At 37.4% G+C, this 17,921-nt stretch overlaps 1 protein-coding gene across 1 annotated transcript in view; it reads right to left on the bottom strand.

The window, feature by feature from the left end:
• Positions 1 to 16,875, bottom strand: part of USH2A (usherin) — a 928,983-nt gene extending 912,108 nt beyond the window's left edge. The window contains exons 1-2 of the mRNA XM_014481290.2: positions 16,373 to 16,875; positions 12,690 to 12,855 (exon numbers count right to left, since the gene is read on the bottom strand). Of these exons, the coding sequence (XP_014336776.2) occupies positions 12,690 to 12,855; positions 16,373 to 16,857 (651 nt within the window). The 5' untranslated portion in view covers positions 16,858 to 16,875. The remainder of the gene's footprint in view (positions 1 to 12,689; positions 12,856 to 16,372) is intronic.
• Positions 16,876 to 17,921: the final 1,046 nt, after the last annotated feature.

Raw genomic sequence — 17,921 nt, 5'->3', positions numbered from 1 at the left:
TGAAAGAAATTCAACTTAAATAAAAAGCTTCAACAATGAGATCTCCAAACAACTTCACTATACCTGAAGATGTCTATCAAACATTTAAGAAAGAACGAACACTAATTTTACATAATCTATTTCTGAAAACAGAATAGGAGGGAACACTTCCCAACTCATTTTATGAGGATCACTCTAACCTAATAGTAAAATATAGGACAAGAAAGGAAAATTATGGATCAATACAGCTCACAAATGTAGATGGAAAAATCTTAAGAATACTAGTAAATCAAATCAAGCCGCATATATAAAGAATCATCATAACCTAGTTGAATTTATTTCAGACACATAAAGTTGGTTCAACATTTGGAAATCAGCCAGTGATCACCCACTTTAATAGGCTAAAGAAGAAAAATATCAATTGATGTAGACAAGATCTTTAACAACATCCAACACTCATTATGATGAAAATTTTTAGTAAATCAGCAATAAAGGGAAATTCCCTCAACACGATAGCTAATATTATACTTACTGGTGAAATCTGAATCCTTTGTCCCTAAGATTAGGAACAAAGCAAAGATGTTTGGCATTATCACTCTTACACAACATAATACTAGAAATTCTAGCTATTGCAACAAAGAAAAAAAAAAACGTACAGATTGGAAAGAAACTACTCCTAATTGCAGACATGATTGTCTATGTAGAAAATTCCAACAAATTACAAAATAATTTTCAGAACTAATACATTAAGTTTTTAAATACAGAATTAAGCCCCCTAAATTAATAAGGTTTCTACATACTAACAAAAATACGTGAAAAGTGAAGTCGCTCAGTCATGTCCGACTCTTTGTGACCCCATGGACTGTAGCCTAACAGGCTCTGCTGTCCATGGGATTTTCCTGGCAAGAGTTCTGGAGTGGGTTGCCATTGGAACTAAAATTTAAAATCTGATCAATTTCAATCACTTCAAAGAAAATTAAACACTTATGAATCAACTTAGCAAAACATACACAGGATTTGTATGCTCAGAATTACAAAATGCCTATAAAAAAATCAAAGATTTAAATAGGTTATCTATCATGTTCATTTATTAGAAGATTCAGCATCATAAAAGATGGTAATTCTCCCCAGGTTGATCTATAGATGTAATGAAATTCCTACCAAAATCCCAATAAAACATGTGGTAGACACAGGTAAACTTATTCTAAAATTTATATGAGAAGGCACAAGCCCTGTTGCTGCTGCTGCTAAGTCGCTTCACTCAGGTCCAACTCTGTGCAACCTCATAGACGGCAGCCCACCAGGCTTCCCCATCCCTGGGATATTCCAGGCAAGAACACTGGAGTGGGTTGCCATTTTCCTTCTCTAATGCATGAAAGTGAAAAGGGAAAGTGAAATTGCTCAGTCGTGTCTGACTCTTAGTGACCCTATGGACCGCAGCCTACCAGACTCCTCCATCCGTGGGATTTTCCAGGCAAGAGTACTAGAGTGGGTTGTCATTGCCTTCTCCAGGCACAAGCCCTAAAAATATGTTAAAAAATTAAATCTGTGGTGAAGTAAGACACAAGGTGGGTATGTTTATAAAAGGGGAGCTCAGGGCAGTCTTTTGGTAATGGAACTGTTCTTTATCTTGATTATGATGGAGCCACAAATCTACATATGTGATAATATTATATGGAACTATACACACAAGGGCTTCTCAGGTGGCTCAGTGGCAAAGAATCCACCTGCCAATGCAGAAGGTGCAGGTTCGATCCCCGGGTTGGGAAGATTAAGGAAATGACAATCCACTACAGTATTCTTGCCTGAGAAATTCCATGGACAGAGGAACCTGGTGGGCTAGAGTCCATGGGGTCACAAGAGTCAGATATGACTTAGCAACTACATAACAACAACACACACACAAACAAGTGCAAGAAAAATGGGAAATCTAAATAAAGTGGGTGGATTAGATCAATGTCAGTATCCTGGCTCTGATATTATACTATAGTTTTGCAAGATATTACTGGGGATAAGGGATATTTGAGATCATTCAGTATTATTTCTCATGAATGCTTACAAATATACAATTATCTCCAAATAAGTTAATTAAACATAAAGAAGCACTATCTAGACGGGATCTCTCCAAGTTTAGTGCTCCTCAGTTTTCAGAATTTCTGGGGTCTCACTTCTCTTTGATATTTATAAAAGCCTTTTTCCACAAACTTTGAGATTTTCTGCCTGCAATTGTTAGAGGTGTTTTAGGGGATTAAATAATGGCCACCATTTGTCCCAATGCATATTCCCACAGAACTCATCTTATTTCCAGCTCTCTTGTTTTTTTCTTCTAGCTACCTCTCATTCAACCCAAACATTGAACCCAACTCTTTTCTATAGATTCCCTAAAGTGCCAACCCCTCCCCGCAAATAGCTAGCTATAATTGATGTGGGGCAGATAACTACAATACCACAAGGGATTTGCATCCCAGAAAACATCTTAAAATTGCATACTACATATCCATAATCTAGGTTTTCTTGGTCATCCCCACCACAGTGAAATTGGCATGGCCTGAGTCTCCTCTTCTGAGCCTTGGGCTCTGGCTCTCCTCCCCTCCCCCCACCCTCAACTTGACCACCTTCTGACCTTTTCCCTTCTTTTCTTTTCCCTTTCTCTCCTTAAACTGAGAACCATGAAAACTAATCATAAACCAAAAAATCCAACTATTTTTTCTACTTCTAGAATATACAATTTTTTCCGAGACTACTTCATGTAATCTTTAGAAAGTAAAATGAAGCTGCTTTTCCTAATATGCTTATTATATATATATATATATATAAATAAATACACACACACATATAAATACACAAACATGACTTAGCAACTTGGCACACAATTATACACATATTTATCATGTATATATAATTTTTAAATATCACTTTTCTCTGTTGTAGTTAAGATAATGGGAAGACTAGCATATCCATTAAAGCCTTTCCATTCTTGGGAAAGTTTTTATAATTTGACTATTCTTTCTTTGGCTCAGAGATATCTAAACTGGTATCTTGAACATATGCTCTTATTATGTATCCAGAACAATACAGCTGCTTGGAATATTTTTGAAGGTTGCATTTTAGAGAGAGAAATACCAGGGGAAATTGTATAGGAAAATAAAACTATTCAAGGCCATGTTTAAATAAAGTCATATTCTCTATTCCATTACCAAGCGATACATACCATAGGCCAAATTCTGCCCTAGGTTATATGCACGCTGCTCTTTCTGACTTTAGTGGGAATTGTTCATGTATAACTGAAGGCTTCAGTTAGCCCTGTGGGCACAGAAATGCCTACCCTCAAAAAAAGCAAAAATTATCTGTCTTACTATATTTGGCTTTTAGATGAAAGTGATATAATATAAATGACAATTCTATTAGATAATATAGGTTTTAAAAAGCACTACCATCAAATTTTAACCATTAAAAATTTGACAGAATTACCATAGTGGCATTTGCAAGACCAGAGATTGTTCAAACAGATAAGTAGACGCTGGAAAATACTTTTGGTTGCAATTTTCGATTTTAGTAGTATACAGAATAATGTGCACTATAATATTTGTATGTATTTTTCTTTTGTATATATCATGCATTTTATAGCTATTGGCTGAGAGTCAACCATTTTCTGGCAAGAAAAATTGCTAAATTTTTCAAACAGCAGTTTCTAAGTTTAAATGTTAATTTACCCATGGTTTGCTTTAGATTTTGATTTAGAGGTATTTTCAGAGGAAAGATCTTACTGAACTTAAATTTTTGCTATGAAATATTAGACTGATCACATTCAGACTTGTAAAGTCTAAACACTGCAATGAGAGACGTGATGATCTTTTTGCACATATTAACTAGACAAATATTTTCTTTTGATGTATACATGTATATTGTGTATATTCTAAGGTAAATAACAGTTATGAAACACAATGGATTAGAAGCAGGTGACAAAACATGGGTTGCCTGTCGGAGGGAGAAACAAAATAAAAATAAAAAATTCATAGCCCTATGTAAACTTCTAAGCCACTTTCTCCAGCCTTCTTTATTTAATACATGATATATTTCTTCCTAAGAAACTCAGACCCCTCTTACCCTTACAAGCATCTTAGGCTATTCTCATGCCCCAGGAATTGCTCACCCATTCCTGGTATACAGATTTCCTTCCTCCTCTTCTCTACCTAGGCAAAAGCCTAGTTTCCTTTAGGAGTTAACTCAGATCCTACATTCTTTATGCATCCTTCCTAACAAACCTGAATTGCAGCAGGCCATTTCCTACCTTAAATTCTGATTATTTTATTATACATTTTGTAATCCATCAAGGAAGGCAGGAAAGGAAGAAACAATACTTGGGCCCCACCTCAGAGCAACGAAGACACACTGCAGTGTTGGCATCTGAATGTTTTTGAAAGTTTCTCAGTGATGCTAGTGATTTCTAGAGTTGAGAATTACTACTCTGAACTGCAGTCTAGCTTGTAAGCACTGAATATCAGAAATAGAAGTCTCTTCGAATGTATCTCTTTGGGCAAATGAGACTGTTATTCATACAATCATACAAAAGCCAATAATCTGGGATTTATAAACATCTCCCTTTACCTTAACCTCTACTCTCTTTCAGTCAACAAGTGCTTTGATTTAATTCCTAAATAGATTTTAAAGCTGACCACTTCTCTGTGTACCTATTATTGCCAACATAGTTCAAGATATACTTATATCTCACCTGGACTCTAAGGGTAATTTAACAATCTTTTTTTCTTGTCCTCATACAAATTTTTCTTCTTCACTGCAACCAACATCTGCCCAGGCCATATATTTTCCATTCTTCCCCAATTTCTTCCCTCACCCTCTGTTCCCTACATAAAGTATTTCCATAGAGTCCCCTTGAAAAAAATGTAACATGACCACAATGATCTTTCAGTGGCTGTGGCTTCATTTTGCATGCTGCTCTGCTTAGTCTGCTGCACTCCACCCCTGCACTGGCCTTTTAGTATCTCATATGCAACAGAGTCCCTTTTACCAAAGGGCATTTGCACTATGTGCTACACACGTATGGAAAGTTCTTCTCTACTTGGGTTGCCTCGTTCAGTTCCATATGTTCTTTTGAATACATGCTGCTGCTGCTGCTAAGTCGCTTCAGTCGTGTCCGACTGTGCGACCCCATAGATGGCAGACCACCAGGCTCCACCGTCCCTGGGATACATGCTATCAGTTAAATTGTGACAATCCCAAAAAGACAAATTGAAGTCCTAACCCCTGTGCTGGGGAAACAGTGGAAACAGTGTCAGACTTTATTTTTCTGGGCTCCAAAATCACTGCAGATGGTGACTGCAGCCATGAAATTAAAAGACACTTACTCCTTGGAAGGAAAGTTATGACCAACCTAGATAGCATATTCAGGGGCAGAGACATTACTTTGCCAACAAAGGTTTGTCTAGTCAAGGCTATGGTTTTTCCTATGGTCATGTATGTATGTGAGAGTTGGACTGTGAAGAAGGCTGAGCGCCGAAGAATTCATGGTTTTGAACTGTGGTGTTGGAGAAGACTCTTGAGAGTCCCTTGGACTGCAAGGAGATCCAACCAGTCCATTCTGAAGGAGATCAGCCCTGGGATTTCTTTGGAAGGAATGATGCTAAAGCTGAAACTCCAGTACTTTGGCCACCTCATGAGAAGAGTTGACTCATTGGAAAAGGCTCTGATGCTGGTAGGGATTGGGGGAAGGAGGAGAAGGAGACAACAGAGGATGAGATGGCTGGATGGCATCACGGACTCGATGGATGTGAGTGTGAGTGAACTCCGGGAGTTGGTGATGGACAGGGAGGCCTGGTGTGCTGCGATTCATGGGGTCGCAAAGAGTTGGACACGACTGAGTGACTGATCTGATCTGAACCCCTGTGCCTGTTAATATGATCTTATTTTGGAATAGTTTTTGTGGATGTAATCCAGTTAAGATGAAGTCATACTGAATTAGGATGGATGCTAACCCAGCATGACTGGTGTTCTTATAAAAAGAGGACACTGACACGCAATGGAGAAGATGGTCATGTGATGTTGGAGGCAGAGATGAGAGCAATGCATCTAAAAACGAAGGACTGCTGGTAAACACGAGGAGCAGCAAGTAAAGCTACCCCTCTACAGATTTCAGAAAGAGCATGGTCTTGCAGATTCCTTGATTTCAAACTTCTACTGGAAAAGAATACATTTTCGCTGTTTTAAGCTACTCCATGTGTGTTTTTTAGGGAAAGCCCAGAAAAGTAATACACACATCTAATACAATTTCCTCAAAGTAAGCCTTTCTTGACTTCAGAGATTTCATCAAATTGTCCTTCAGATGATCCCACAGAACTTATCACAGTCATAACTTGGCTTTCATTGGCGTGATTATTTGTCTTTTCTTTCTAATAAACTGTAAGCTCCATCACAGCAGACTGTAAAGTATCACTACTTCATCAGACATTTTTTTCTTTACATGTCACATTTACGGTAGAAGTTAAATAGGCTGGGTTTATCTTTGTTCCCAATTGTTGTGGGTATCTAACATTTCAAGGAGCTACATCACTTTCCTAGGGTTGCACAATTTTTAAGTAAGATATCAAGAATTGAACTTTGCCTTTTTACTAAATATGATATTTTAAAGTCCCATGCAAAGAGAAAAATTAATTTTTACTTGGATTGTTTTACCTTTTTCTAATCAAGTGGTAAAAATTCTTCCTTCTTATTTTTACTATATTGTTACTGGGCTTGGTTCTGTATGTCATGGATCAGGTAACCAGGGAAGGTTAAGTAGAATATTCTTTCTTTAGCCCACCATGGTCTTTCCTGACTGTTATAAACCATAGAGATATTGAGAACATAACATAAAATGATTTATGTTATGCATTAAGCCGCCTGTATCACTGAGAGTATAATCATAAAAATATATTGATTTTAATTATTTGTGCAAATCATGTAAATATGTGAAGCATTATAAACACTGACATTACAAATATGTACAAACATGTATGAAAATTAATTTATATTTACTTTGCAAATATGTCTTTTCAGTTCTTGGTTTTTGTCAAGGGGACATTTAGAGAATTCTGATACTCCTCGTACTTCTGATACAAGTACTTCTTGTATCTTTACAGTGATCTAGGGTCATAGCAATTTATTATTTTTTAGGTAAAGGTCAGGGAAACTTGAGATTTTAAATTCAGGCAGGAAATTTAACCTTGGCAAGGCTGCATTTTTAATCCAGTACAACTAACTAGGCTCAATAATCACAGCTTTTATTATCATCATTTTTAACTGAATATTCTGAAAAGCTTTGTTAAATTCTATTGATCTTTAATTCATTTCAAGTGACAAACTATTCCCCTAACTTGGGTGATATTTGACTGACTAGACACAAACAGAAGGCTTTCATATACATGTAAATAATTACAGTTTAAAGCAATAAAAAGTATTAAAGGAACCATATGGATTGAAATTCTCTTGTGGTAGGAGTTGAGGTGGTGCTCCCAGGAGAATCCCAGTACACAGAGCTTCCTGAAATGAATGAAGAAGCTTCCATGAGGTTGCAAGGACAGTTTATGTTCCCTCAATCAATAGAGACATGGAAATACCTTTATAAAGTGTGCACATGGGCATACACTCCAGAGATTAATTGAGAGAGTTGGTTTATCTATTCTAACAAATGTTGGTTAAATTGCATTTTATTTTTCTCCAGAACCATCAATAGTTTCCCTTTTTCAGATTGAATACATAAATCAACAGAACATATTTCATGAACAAACTATGATTATGAAACTCCTATTCTTCATCTATTGATCCCTGAAACTTTATTTACCCATGCATTTTTTTCCCTTCTCTGTATTAGATTAGAACTGCTCTTTTTCACATTATTGTAGCTAGGACCATCTGTGGCTCTTGACTTGTCAGTGTTTCAAGGAGTCCTCAAAATAGCATAGATGTGAAAAACTCATTGCTAAACCTATTCTTGCTTCCACACTTGCAGTATTTCATCAGCTTCTAATTATAGAATACTACTACATTTCAGCATAATTATTAAAGGGTTACTAATGATTCTTTGATGCTATTGGTCTTATAAAACATGTAGAACTATTTAAGGGAAAACTGTTTTCATAGGAAACTCTGAGGTTTTACTTTTAAATGATACACAACAGAATATCAATATCCTTCCAAGCTGCTTTACTCACCAAGCCCTAACAAACTGCTGAAATAAAATCCTTTTACATATTTTAAAACTTAAAAAAAAAAAGAAAATCCAAAGAGATCTCTTAAAATAACCATAACATGCTGATACAATATGAAAACGAAGCTTTAAAAAATCTGCTAATGTTATCAGTGTTCCCCATTCGATAATAAAAAGTCTGAATTGATTTTTTTCCAGTTTTAGTACAAAAAATATGACATAACGAATTTCAGCTTGATATAATTTGAAATAGCCAATATATTAAACCCCAAAGTAAAATTTAAATTGGCAATCATGTCAGATTCAAGTCCCTGAATGAATATTAATTTAAAAACTAATCATTTTCCAACAGGTTGAAGCTGCAAAATGCTAATTCTTGAATAAAAGCTGTTAGATCCATTACAGTAATATCAGGCATTTTTTTGTTTAGGAAAATAGACCTCCAAAATTTGGAATGTCTGACTCTTCCTAGCACCATTTTTTTTTTTTTTTTTTTTTTGCCCAGGGATTTAATTATTTAAAACTCATTTCTTGTTTTAGATTTGGGAAATCAGAATTCTGATTTTACTGATGGAAAGCTGACACTAAGTGAACTCTCTGAGGTAAGGTGTAAGGCCAGATCGGTTAATTAATTTTATGTCACTATGTCCATGTAAGTTAAATTCTGGTTTCTGAACCAAATCCATGAGTAAAGGTATTTTAGTTTTATAGACACACACATACACGCGTGTGCACATACCATGTAAATTAATTGATTGTGGCTATATTGGAGGATGAGTAAAGACATACATATACACATTAACTATAGACTTGCAATTTTAAACTTGACTAAGCCAGATTATCAAGTATGTGTTCTATCCTATGCCCAGCATGATGAAGGCCCTGATCCCCAAATGAAACAGAATTTGGATGCACTAGATAATAAGGCAACAGAGAATAAGTTACATTTCACATTTAAAATATATTCTTTGCAGTTAAATAGTGAAAGAGTTACAAGTTGCACTTGTCCATATCTTGGCCAAGAAGTCTACCAAAAACATTGCTGTGTAAATTACAGACCACAGGGGGAAGCAGGGGAAAAGCATAAACCCGAGCATCACTTGAGGAGCTGGCTGTGTCACTTAACCATGTCTGTCCAGACAACCCTACACAAATTAACTGCTTCCCACACTTCTTTTCAACAAAGAATTCCAGGAAGCCTTGTTTTGCACATCTAGTCCAATCCTCTTATCACATAAGAAAACTGAGCTAAGTATATTTGTTAAGACTACTGAGTAGCATTACCTGAGTCATATTTCTCTTCTCCTTACCTGTTATTCTTCCCACTTCTTTTTGTATCACTTTTTAGGAATGAGTACCTTCTTTATTAAGCATCTATAACTTTATAAGTATCTTAATATCTTAAATATATCAGAAGTGAGAAGTGAAGGTGTTAATTGCTCAGGCATGTCCAACTCTTTGCAACCCTGCCAGGCTCCTCTGTCCATTGAATTCTCTAAGTAAGAATACTGGAGTGGGTAGCCATTCCCTTCTCCAGGGGATCTTTCTGATCCAGGGATCAAACTCAGGCCTCCCACATTGCAGGCAGGTTCTTTACCGTCTGAGCCACCAGGGAAGCCCAAATGTATTCAGACTTGCGTCCAATTTAAAGGAACGCTATGCAGATCTCCAGTTTAAATAACTGCTCTTTAATTATTATTTGAATGAATACAGATCTCCAAAATGCTGGGTATCCCCATATCTATCAATAAATACCAGATGAATAAAATCCAATCTGCATGATTTTTCTGCTTTATGGCTGTTTTGTTCTGTAGTTTTAAGGTAAAACGTAGAATAGGGATTTAAAAAAAAAAAACACATAAAAATAAATAAATAAAAGAAGAGCACAAATTGGAAAGGACAAGTTTTCTCTTGATAGTCAAACAGTTATGAAATAAAGGTGTCTCATTAAATCATAAGTACTTTAGCCTTTCTTGAAAGAAGGCAAGGATTTAAAGATTTATAAAGAAATTTTGCCTAAACTAGGAAGTGACTCCTATTTGACATGTATTGAAATGATAATGCTGATTTCAACAGGCACTCTAAGAGCATCTGACTCCTAGGGGAGTAATTCAGTCATGGTTACCTCTTCACTTTTAGATTTTTAAACTTTCTTTGTAAAGCTTTTAATGTACTGCTGCCTGCCAAAACATGGCACAGTTTCACAGGTAAGGCAAAATAAAGGCAGGTAGAAAACATTTATTCTTCATTACTGATACAAAACTATGCAACAAATAAATATACTCATTCGATATCTTTTGTAGAGTCCACTTATTCAGTGGTTTCTATTTCCATATTTTTATAACCCAATTCTGGTTCTGGTACACTGGCAGCAGGCAGAATGGACAAGACATATAATAAGTCTTATATCTGCTAACTACTGAATAAATGAGAGGCAAGCATAAACAGACTGAATCCATCATTGCAATAGATATCAGATGTGACCTACCTTTTTGCAGGTCCTTTCAACCTTGGTGGCATGGAAACCCTGCTCCATGCCAACTGAATTTGCTAAACTCATATCCTACCAAAAAGCAGAGTAGATAAGCCTAACATGCTGACTGAAGATCACTTTGCCAATACCCTCCTAGGAAATTAATCATTTCCTCTCTGTGTTCAATCACCTCTCTGCGTTTCTATTTTAAATGTCCTTTTTAAGGCTTTTAATGCAATGCAGCACACACGCATAGCAGAATTTCACAGTTACAATCAGACCAAACAAAGATATGTTTAAAGCGTATTATAATCCTCAATAATAGTATCTACACTGAAATAGATTTTAAAATCCAAATAACAATTCTCAAGACACTTTAAGTGGAACCTGGGACCCCTTGCAGCAGTGCTTGAGTGAACGAGTGAAAGTCACTCAGTCATATCTGACTCTTTGTGACCCCATGTCTCCAGGCCAGAATACTGGAGTGGGTAGCTTTTCCCTTCTCCAGGGGATCTTCCCAACCCAGGGATCGAACCCTGGACAAATGTCTCCTGGAGCAACAAAATACAAAGAAACTATAAAAGACTAAAAACAACTGTGTACATGTTCAGTTGGGGCAAATTATGGACAATAAGATGAAAAAACCCAAATGCCACTTCTGAAGAGCTGGGACCAAAATCAGGGTACTGCACATGTCCCATGCACATAGCATCACCAAAGAGGTAGCAGACCACCTAAGTCATCTCTCTGGTCTGACCCTGGACCTGTTCCTAGTCTCACCACATGTAAGGAATTAGCTTGCACCTCACCTCAAAGAGCAAGCAAGGGAAACTGTTACTTGTTTTTGCCACCTCCCCTGCTACAGCAGGGGACCCAGTAAAAAAAAGGCTTGCTGAATTATTTGTCTGGCCTCTAATCAATTTCTATTAAGGAAGCCAAGAACCATGGTAGTAACATAAGGAAGTCTACCTGCTTCAGAGTTGGGGGGAATGTAATAAATCAAAGACTTTCACAAAGTACACAAGGCTACAGATGTCCTCTAGTGCAAATGGCATGGACCACACGGGGGTGCACCTGTGAGAGCATACTCACGCTGATGCTCCAAGGCTTTGGCCACCTGATGCAAAGAACTGACTCATCGGAAAAGACTCTGATGCTGGGAAAGATCGAAGGCAAAAGGAGAAGGGGACGCAGAGGATGAGATGGTCAGACAGCATCACCAGCTCAATGGACGTGAATTTGAGCAAACTCCAGGAGATAGTAGAGAACAGAGGAGTCTGGTGGGCTGAAGTTCAGGAGGTTGCAGAGCCTGACTGAACAACATGAGAGCATATACTGGGGACTATGGTACACAGTACCTCTGGTGTAAAAGGCAAGGGTGACTTTAGACTGCACTGGACCCTTCCAGAGCCCTAAAGAAACCAAAGAAGAAACTGTCTGTTCCCGAGAACTATAAAATAGCGGCCATCTCACAGTTATCTCAGCCTTTAGCAGCTTCTAAGGCAAATGCAAACTGTTGTTGACAACTAAAGTAATCATATAACACCTTTTGAGTGCCTATTGTGTAAAGTTCATTAGTTCTAAGGTCAGCATTTTAAATGCAACAGTCAAATTGTATTCATATCATAAGAGACTACCTAGAAAAGATAGCTATAAAATCCAGGCCAAGGTCTTAATACTGCATGACTATTAAAATTAGTATTAGACAGCAAAAGAGCTGTTACACATTTTTAAACAAAATAAAATATACTAAGCAAATAAAACAAAACTTTGCTGAGGATATTACTCCAAATGGGACTGTCCTAAGCATCTGTGGACATTTTCACTGCAATTTTGTGGGGGAAATACTGGAATTTCAAAAGATACATTGTTAGGTCATTTAAATATTGTTTTTCTTTAGTTGTCACTTACAAATACTTAAGATCTGAAAGGTAGTGCTTCACATCTTATGGGAAGATGCCATTTAAAGGAAAAAAAAAAGAAAGATGGATCCTTGTGCTTAACCAAATGTTAAATATTTTTTATTTTACTCACCTGCACACTAAGATGAATCCATTTCTTCACAAGAATTCTCCCCAGTGTCATTACTTTTATTGGAGGCTGCAAACCATTTACTGTGCGGTAATAAAACATGGTCTCTTTCTCAGATATTGTAAGTTTGAATACAATCTGCCCATCCGCTGTTTTTTCTATAACACACCTTGGGAAACAACCAGAAAAGAGAAAAGGTCAGTTTCCAACCAAAAGACATTGTCCAGTGATGGTGGTGCAACAGATCCCAGACTCTCATCAAAGGTCACAATGAACAAGTACCTGAAGGTCATCATATTCAGGGCAAGCTTTCTTTCAATTAAGAGGCCCTTTAATTTCAAGAAAGATAGAATTCTTATTTACAGTACATCTGCTAGAACCTTCACTCCCTTTATTAGAGATTCATGGTGGCAGCTCAAGTGGTTGAATCATCCTGCAAAACCAATATTTAGCCTATTGGCTCATTAGTTCCTCTGCCATTTCTTTTATAGGAAGCGGCACAATACACCACATTCTGCTTGGCTATTGAGCCACCAGAGCAAATCATTTTCTCCTCCTCTTTTTTTTTTTAATGTAAAGATAGTTTAGTGTCCATAGAAGGCTCTAAACTGCTAGCCCTGAAGTCAGAATCGCTCTATTTAATTCCCATGATGAAATGGAGAATGGACAACTATAGTCTTTATTTAGCTCATCATCAACTGGCCAGAAGCCAAAGCCAGTGTCTGTAAGATGACGGCCCAGCTCGCCATGACCACAAAGCCCAACTGGGGCACTGAGATCATGGTAATGATCTGGGATGAAAGGTCATGGAATCTTCTAAAAATACAGTGAAATATTTTGATAAAATAGAAGAATTTTCAGAAAATTAACTGTCAGGCCAGTTATCAAATCATGTTATTTTTAAAAATCACTTATATCCTGATTACAACAGCACTGTGTTCTCATCCCTTTAAATAGACATGTTTTATGTTTTCTATATTCTCTACTGATTTATGTTTAGTATAAGTGATTTTATTTTATACTAATTATATCATTGCATGTGCCTTAGCCACTCTGAACCCACTGAGAAGAAACAGATATGAACTTGAGCCCATTTCCAATTACATTTCAGTCTAGCAGTTCAACTTTTGCAGAAGAGACAAGAATCTCCTAAGGAGATTAGTCCCCCAAACCTACTATTTAAAGAGAAATATCATGAACATTAAGCACAAATATCTCCTCCAAGTAACTAGCTATTAAAGATGCTCCTTGCTGCTCACTTATTGTGCTGCTCTGGAAATAACACCCATCCATCTGTCTTCCTATTCAATCATGAGTTGTCTGACAATAGCAGCACAGCCTGGGATATAGTAGATCCTCTGTGCGCCCCGCCCCCCCCACCCCCAAAAAATGATGAGTTAGTGATCTGAGTATGAAGAATCAAAGAGGCAAAGGTAAGATTGGGCCAACCTAGAACTATTGCTAAATATGTTTTTAAAACTTTTCTTTTTTGTTGTTGTTTTTTAATTTTATTTTATTTTTAAACTTTACATAATTGTATTAGTTTTGCCAAATATCAAAATGATTCTTAAAGGACACATTTTTCTCACAAATCATTCCTCCACATTTGCATTCTTTCTGAGAGTTGAGAGGTAATGATACGATCAGAGAATACATAACTCTGCTTGTTATGTATTACTATTAGTAATAGTAATTAGAAATAGTAATACATTACTATTTCACTCTCACTTTTTACTCTATTTTGCACATATATTTGGTGATCAAGTTATGAAAAATATATTTTATATTGGGCAAATAGGTTTAGTTGACATATAGATTTTATATAAAGCAGAGATATGATTTTATGAAAATTCTATTGTGATTCAACTCTTTAGTAGGTGGATATTTCTCAGTCACTGGAATTAAAGTTCCTCTCTATTCCTCACTTCTATGTCTTAAACAATCCAAGAAGAGATTGCCTCCATTCGTTTTTCTTGAGTTTAAATCTACAAGTTAGAATTTGACCATTACTCAAGAATGTATTTGCCAAATGCAGGCTTATTTCCCCAAGCTTACTGAAAATGCATTTCTTAATATGTTATTGATTATCTTCCTTGCTATTTTGTTTGCTTGTAAACATACTTGCTTTGGTAGATAATGAATGTGAGAGGAAGGCAGGTAGCAAAATATTTAGGAACTGGATTTATTTTGCTCCTGGATAAACAATAATTGGATAATCCATGTTTTGTTTGTTTTACTTATCTAGTACAAACACCGCGAAATTCCCCAATTCCCACAGGTATTTTAGTTTTGAGAAGGGAAACGACCTTGATGCTTGGAACTCTCAAAACCGTAAACCATGTGCTACTGCCTCTATAAATGTTCCTCTGTCTTATTTATACAAAATGATACCAATAGAAGATGAATTTTATAGAGACATATCCCCTGGAAAAATTTAGAAAAAATAACTTCATCCTAGCCATATTTGTCAAGAGACAATATTTTAAGACTCTTTGGACATTAGTTACATAAACTAAGTAAGTTGGATTTACTGACATTTCAAACAGTAAGAAAACAGGGTTTTCTTTTAGGGTACATACAGAAACAAAGGTAATGGTTTGAGATGATTTTCACTCCAAATAAAACAAAATGAAAAAACGCCAACTTTCACTTGGCAAATTAAAACTAAACATCATAGATATTTAAGTCTTATTTGCTTATGAGATTATAAGACTTTTCTGGTTTGTTTCACGAGTTTTTAGATACTTGGCCAACATCCTCATACAAAGAAAACATCACAAGAGGAAGAGCCAGAAGCTCTATGGGAAGAAGAAAGATAAGAAAAAAAAAAAAAGTCTCAAAACTGTGTCTTATTTATTCTCATTTCCAGATTGGCTCTAAACACTTAAGGAAAACACTGGATATCAGTTTTAGAAACTATTACAGAATGAAAATAAGGTGATTATTAAAAATAACCAAAAATTGTTAACGAAGCCCCCCACCAAACTCACCAAAGGCATTTCTGATGGGGTCAATGGCATTAAATTTTGAGAATCTTTTATGCTTTTCTATATATTTCCTAATGGATGAAAACACCAGGAAGCAAAGGGCCGAAAGCGATCTCTTTTCAGACATGAGGTGTCATTCATTTGTTCAACTCATTATTGAACATCTTTTACAATGAGTTAAACAAACATCTCTTCCTAGGAAAATAAGAACACAGAAACAGTCCCCAGCACTCACAGAGTTCACTGCCTAATGACAATTGTATACTCTAGTAAAGGCAGGTTGCTTATACAAATCTAGACCAAGACCTTGAAAGTATACATTATTTGTATTACTAGTCCCCATGGCTTACAACTCACAGTGAGCCTGGCTGAGCCTCTGAAAACAAGACTAAAGGTTTAGCTAAAACTACTGGGGGAAAAAAATGAGGCAAGTATAAATATTTCTGCCTGCCATGAAATTATTTTAACATACCTTGAGGGTTCACTTCATTCATAGAAAGGGGAAAGCACTTTGAATTTAGGGAAAGAAATATTTGGTCAAATGAAGTTGACCAGAAAAGCCTCATGTAGGAGCTGGTCTTCAGTTAGCCTAAATTCCGAAGTGCCTTCATTTCCAGGTTGGAATTCAGGTTGCAATACCCTTGACGCTAACTGATTTTGCAGGACCCTAGGAAAGCTTACACTCCCTCTGCTACTTACATTACACCTCCTTGCTCAAGTTTCAACCACACAGCTAGAGTAAATGATGCCGCCAGCCTGGGAGCAGGAGGAGAGGCAAAGCAACTCTGGTGATTTCCAAAAATGAAACTTGCAGAATGGTTATGGGAGTTGGGACTCAGGTCACGCTGGTCTTTAATGATGCAACCCCTGAGGCCTGCTGAGAAGAGGTTGGTGTAGGTGGGGGGCGATGATCGGTAAGGGCAATCCTGAACACACAGCCTCTGAGGACAGACCCGAAGGCCCTCGGGTGTGGCAGAGCTCTGACAGAAAGTGCTTTGGGCTGGGATTCCGCACGTTGCTTGGGTTGGCACCACCGAAACCTTCTTGAAGGCTGCCACGTTCTCCAGCCTTGGGAACAAGCCCTGAGAGTCAGCCCATGAGATGGAAGCAAAGTAGGCAAAGAGCCATGTTTCAGGGACCGGAAACAAGAGGCCGAAGCCCAGAGAAAGAGCCAGGCAATTCATGTTGACTCAAAAGCATTCTCCTCTGATTCAGGCGTTCCTAAATAAGTTGGAAGGCCGAGGGCACTGGCCAGCAACACTTTATTGCGGGGTGCTTTAAGTAACGTTGAGATAAATCCATTTTCGGGAAACTGCAGACGTGGTTTCACACGGGGGTAACACCGGAGGCTTCCGTGGTGATGGCGAAGACATGAGTAGCAGCTGGTGTCTGGGAATCAAAAGTAGAGTGTCAAGAAAAATCTGCTGTGTCTTTAAAACTTTAGGTGCAGTCTAAGCATGAGGATTCTGAGTCCCTAAGAAACATTATTAAACTTCTTAAAAACATTCTTTAGTACACTGTTTATAGCAAAACACTCATTGGTACCTATCTTCATTGGGCGAATCAAGCACTGGAAAAAGTCCACAGGACAGCCAGTTTGATACACACATATGCACGTATATTTTATTAATATATTTCCCCACACAGCAATTTCGGATTGCTACTCCACCTCAGGGAATTAGCAGCATCCACTCTCCTTCACAAAACAAAGAACTGTATAGATTTCCTTTACACACACACGGGAGGCAGTTAACGCAGAGCCAACCTGCAGATGTCCCGAATAAAGCTGGCAAAGCACTTTGGGCCTTCCCCCCTCATCCCAGCATGTGAGGCAACTTTAAGCTCACGGTAAAGCTGATTAGAAACCCAACACCATCTGTCCGTCCTATGCCTTAGTATTTAGCAAATGTTTGCGTGTTTCCTCATATGACTATTTGTAGGTTACATATGGACCCCTAATACTGTGTTAGTAATTGTATTGATAAATAAGCTGAGTTACCATTTCTTTATTGCATTTCAACCAGACCCCTTAGTGTGACAAATGGCTCTTCCCAGGACCGCTGTCCCTGGTTGCCTGGCAACACTACGGTAACCCCCAGAAAGTCTCAGCAAATAGGCCGCAGCAGAAGGACGACTGCAAGGAAGACTTGGGTGCCCAAGTCAGGGATTCTGCAGGGCAAACGCTTGGTTACCTGAAACGCAGAGCGCAGTCTGCTGGCTGGACCGCCTGGAACTGAACTCTCCAAGA

The sequence above is a fragment of the Bos mutus genome, chromosome 16 (assembly GCF_027580195.1).
Source record: "Bos mutus isolate GX-2022 chromosome 16, NWIPB_WYAK_1.1, whole genome shotgun sequence".
NCBI classification, from domain to species: Eukaryota; Metazoa; Chordata; class Mammalia; order Artiodactyla; family Bovidae; genus Bos; species Bos mutus.
This window is presented reverse-complemented; position numbering and strand designations above follow the sequence as displayed.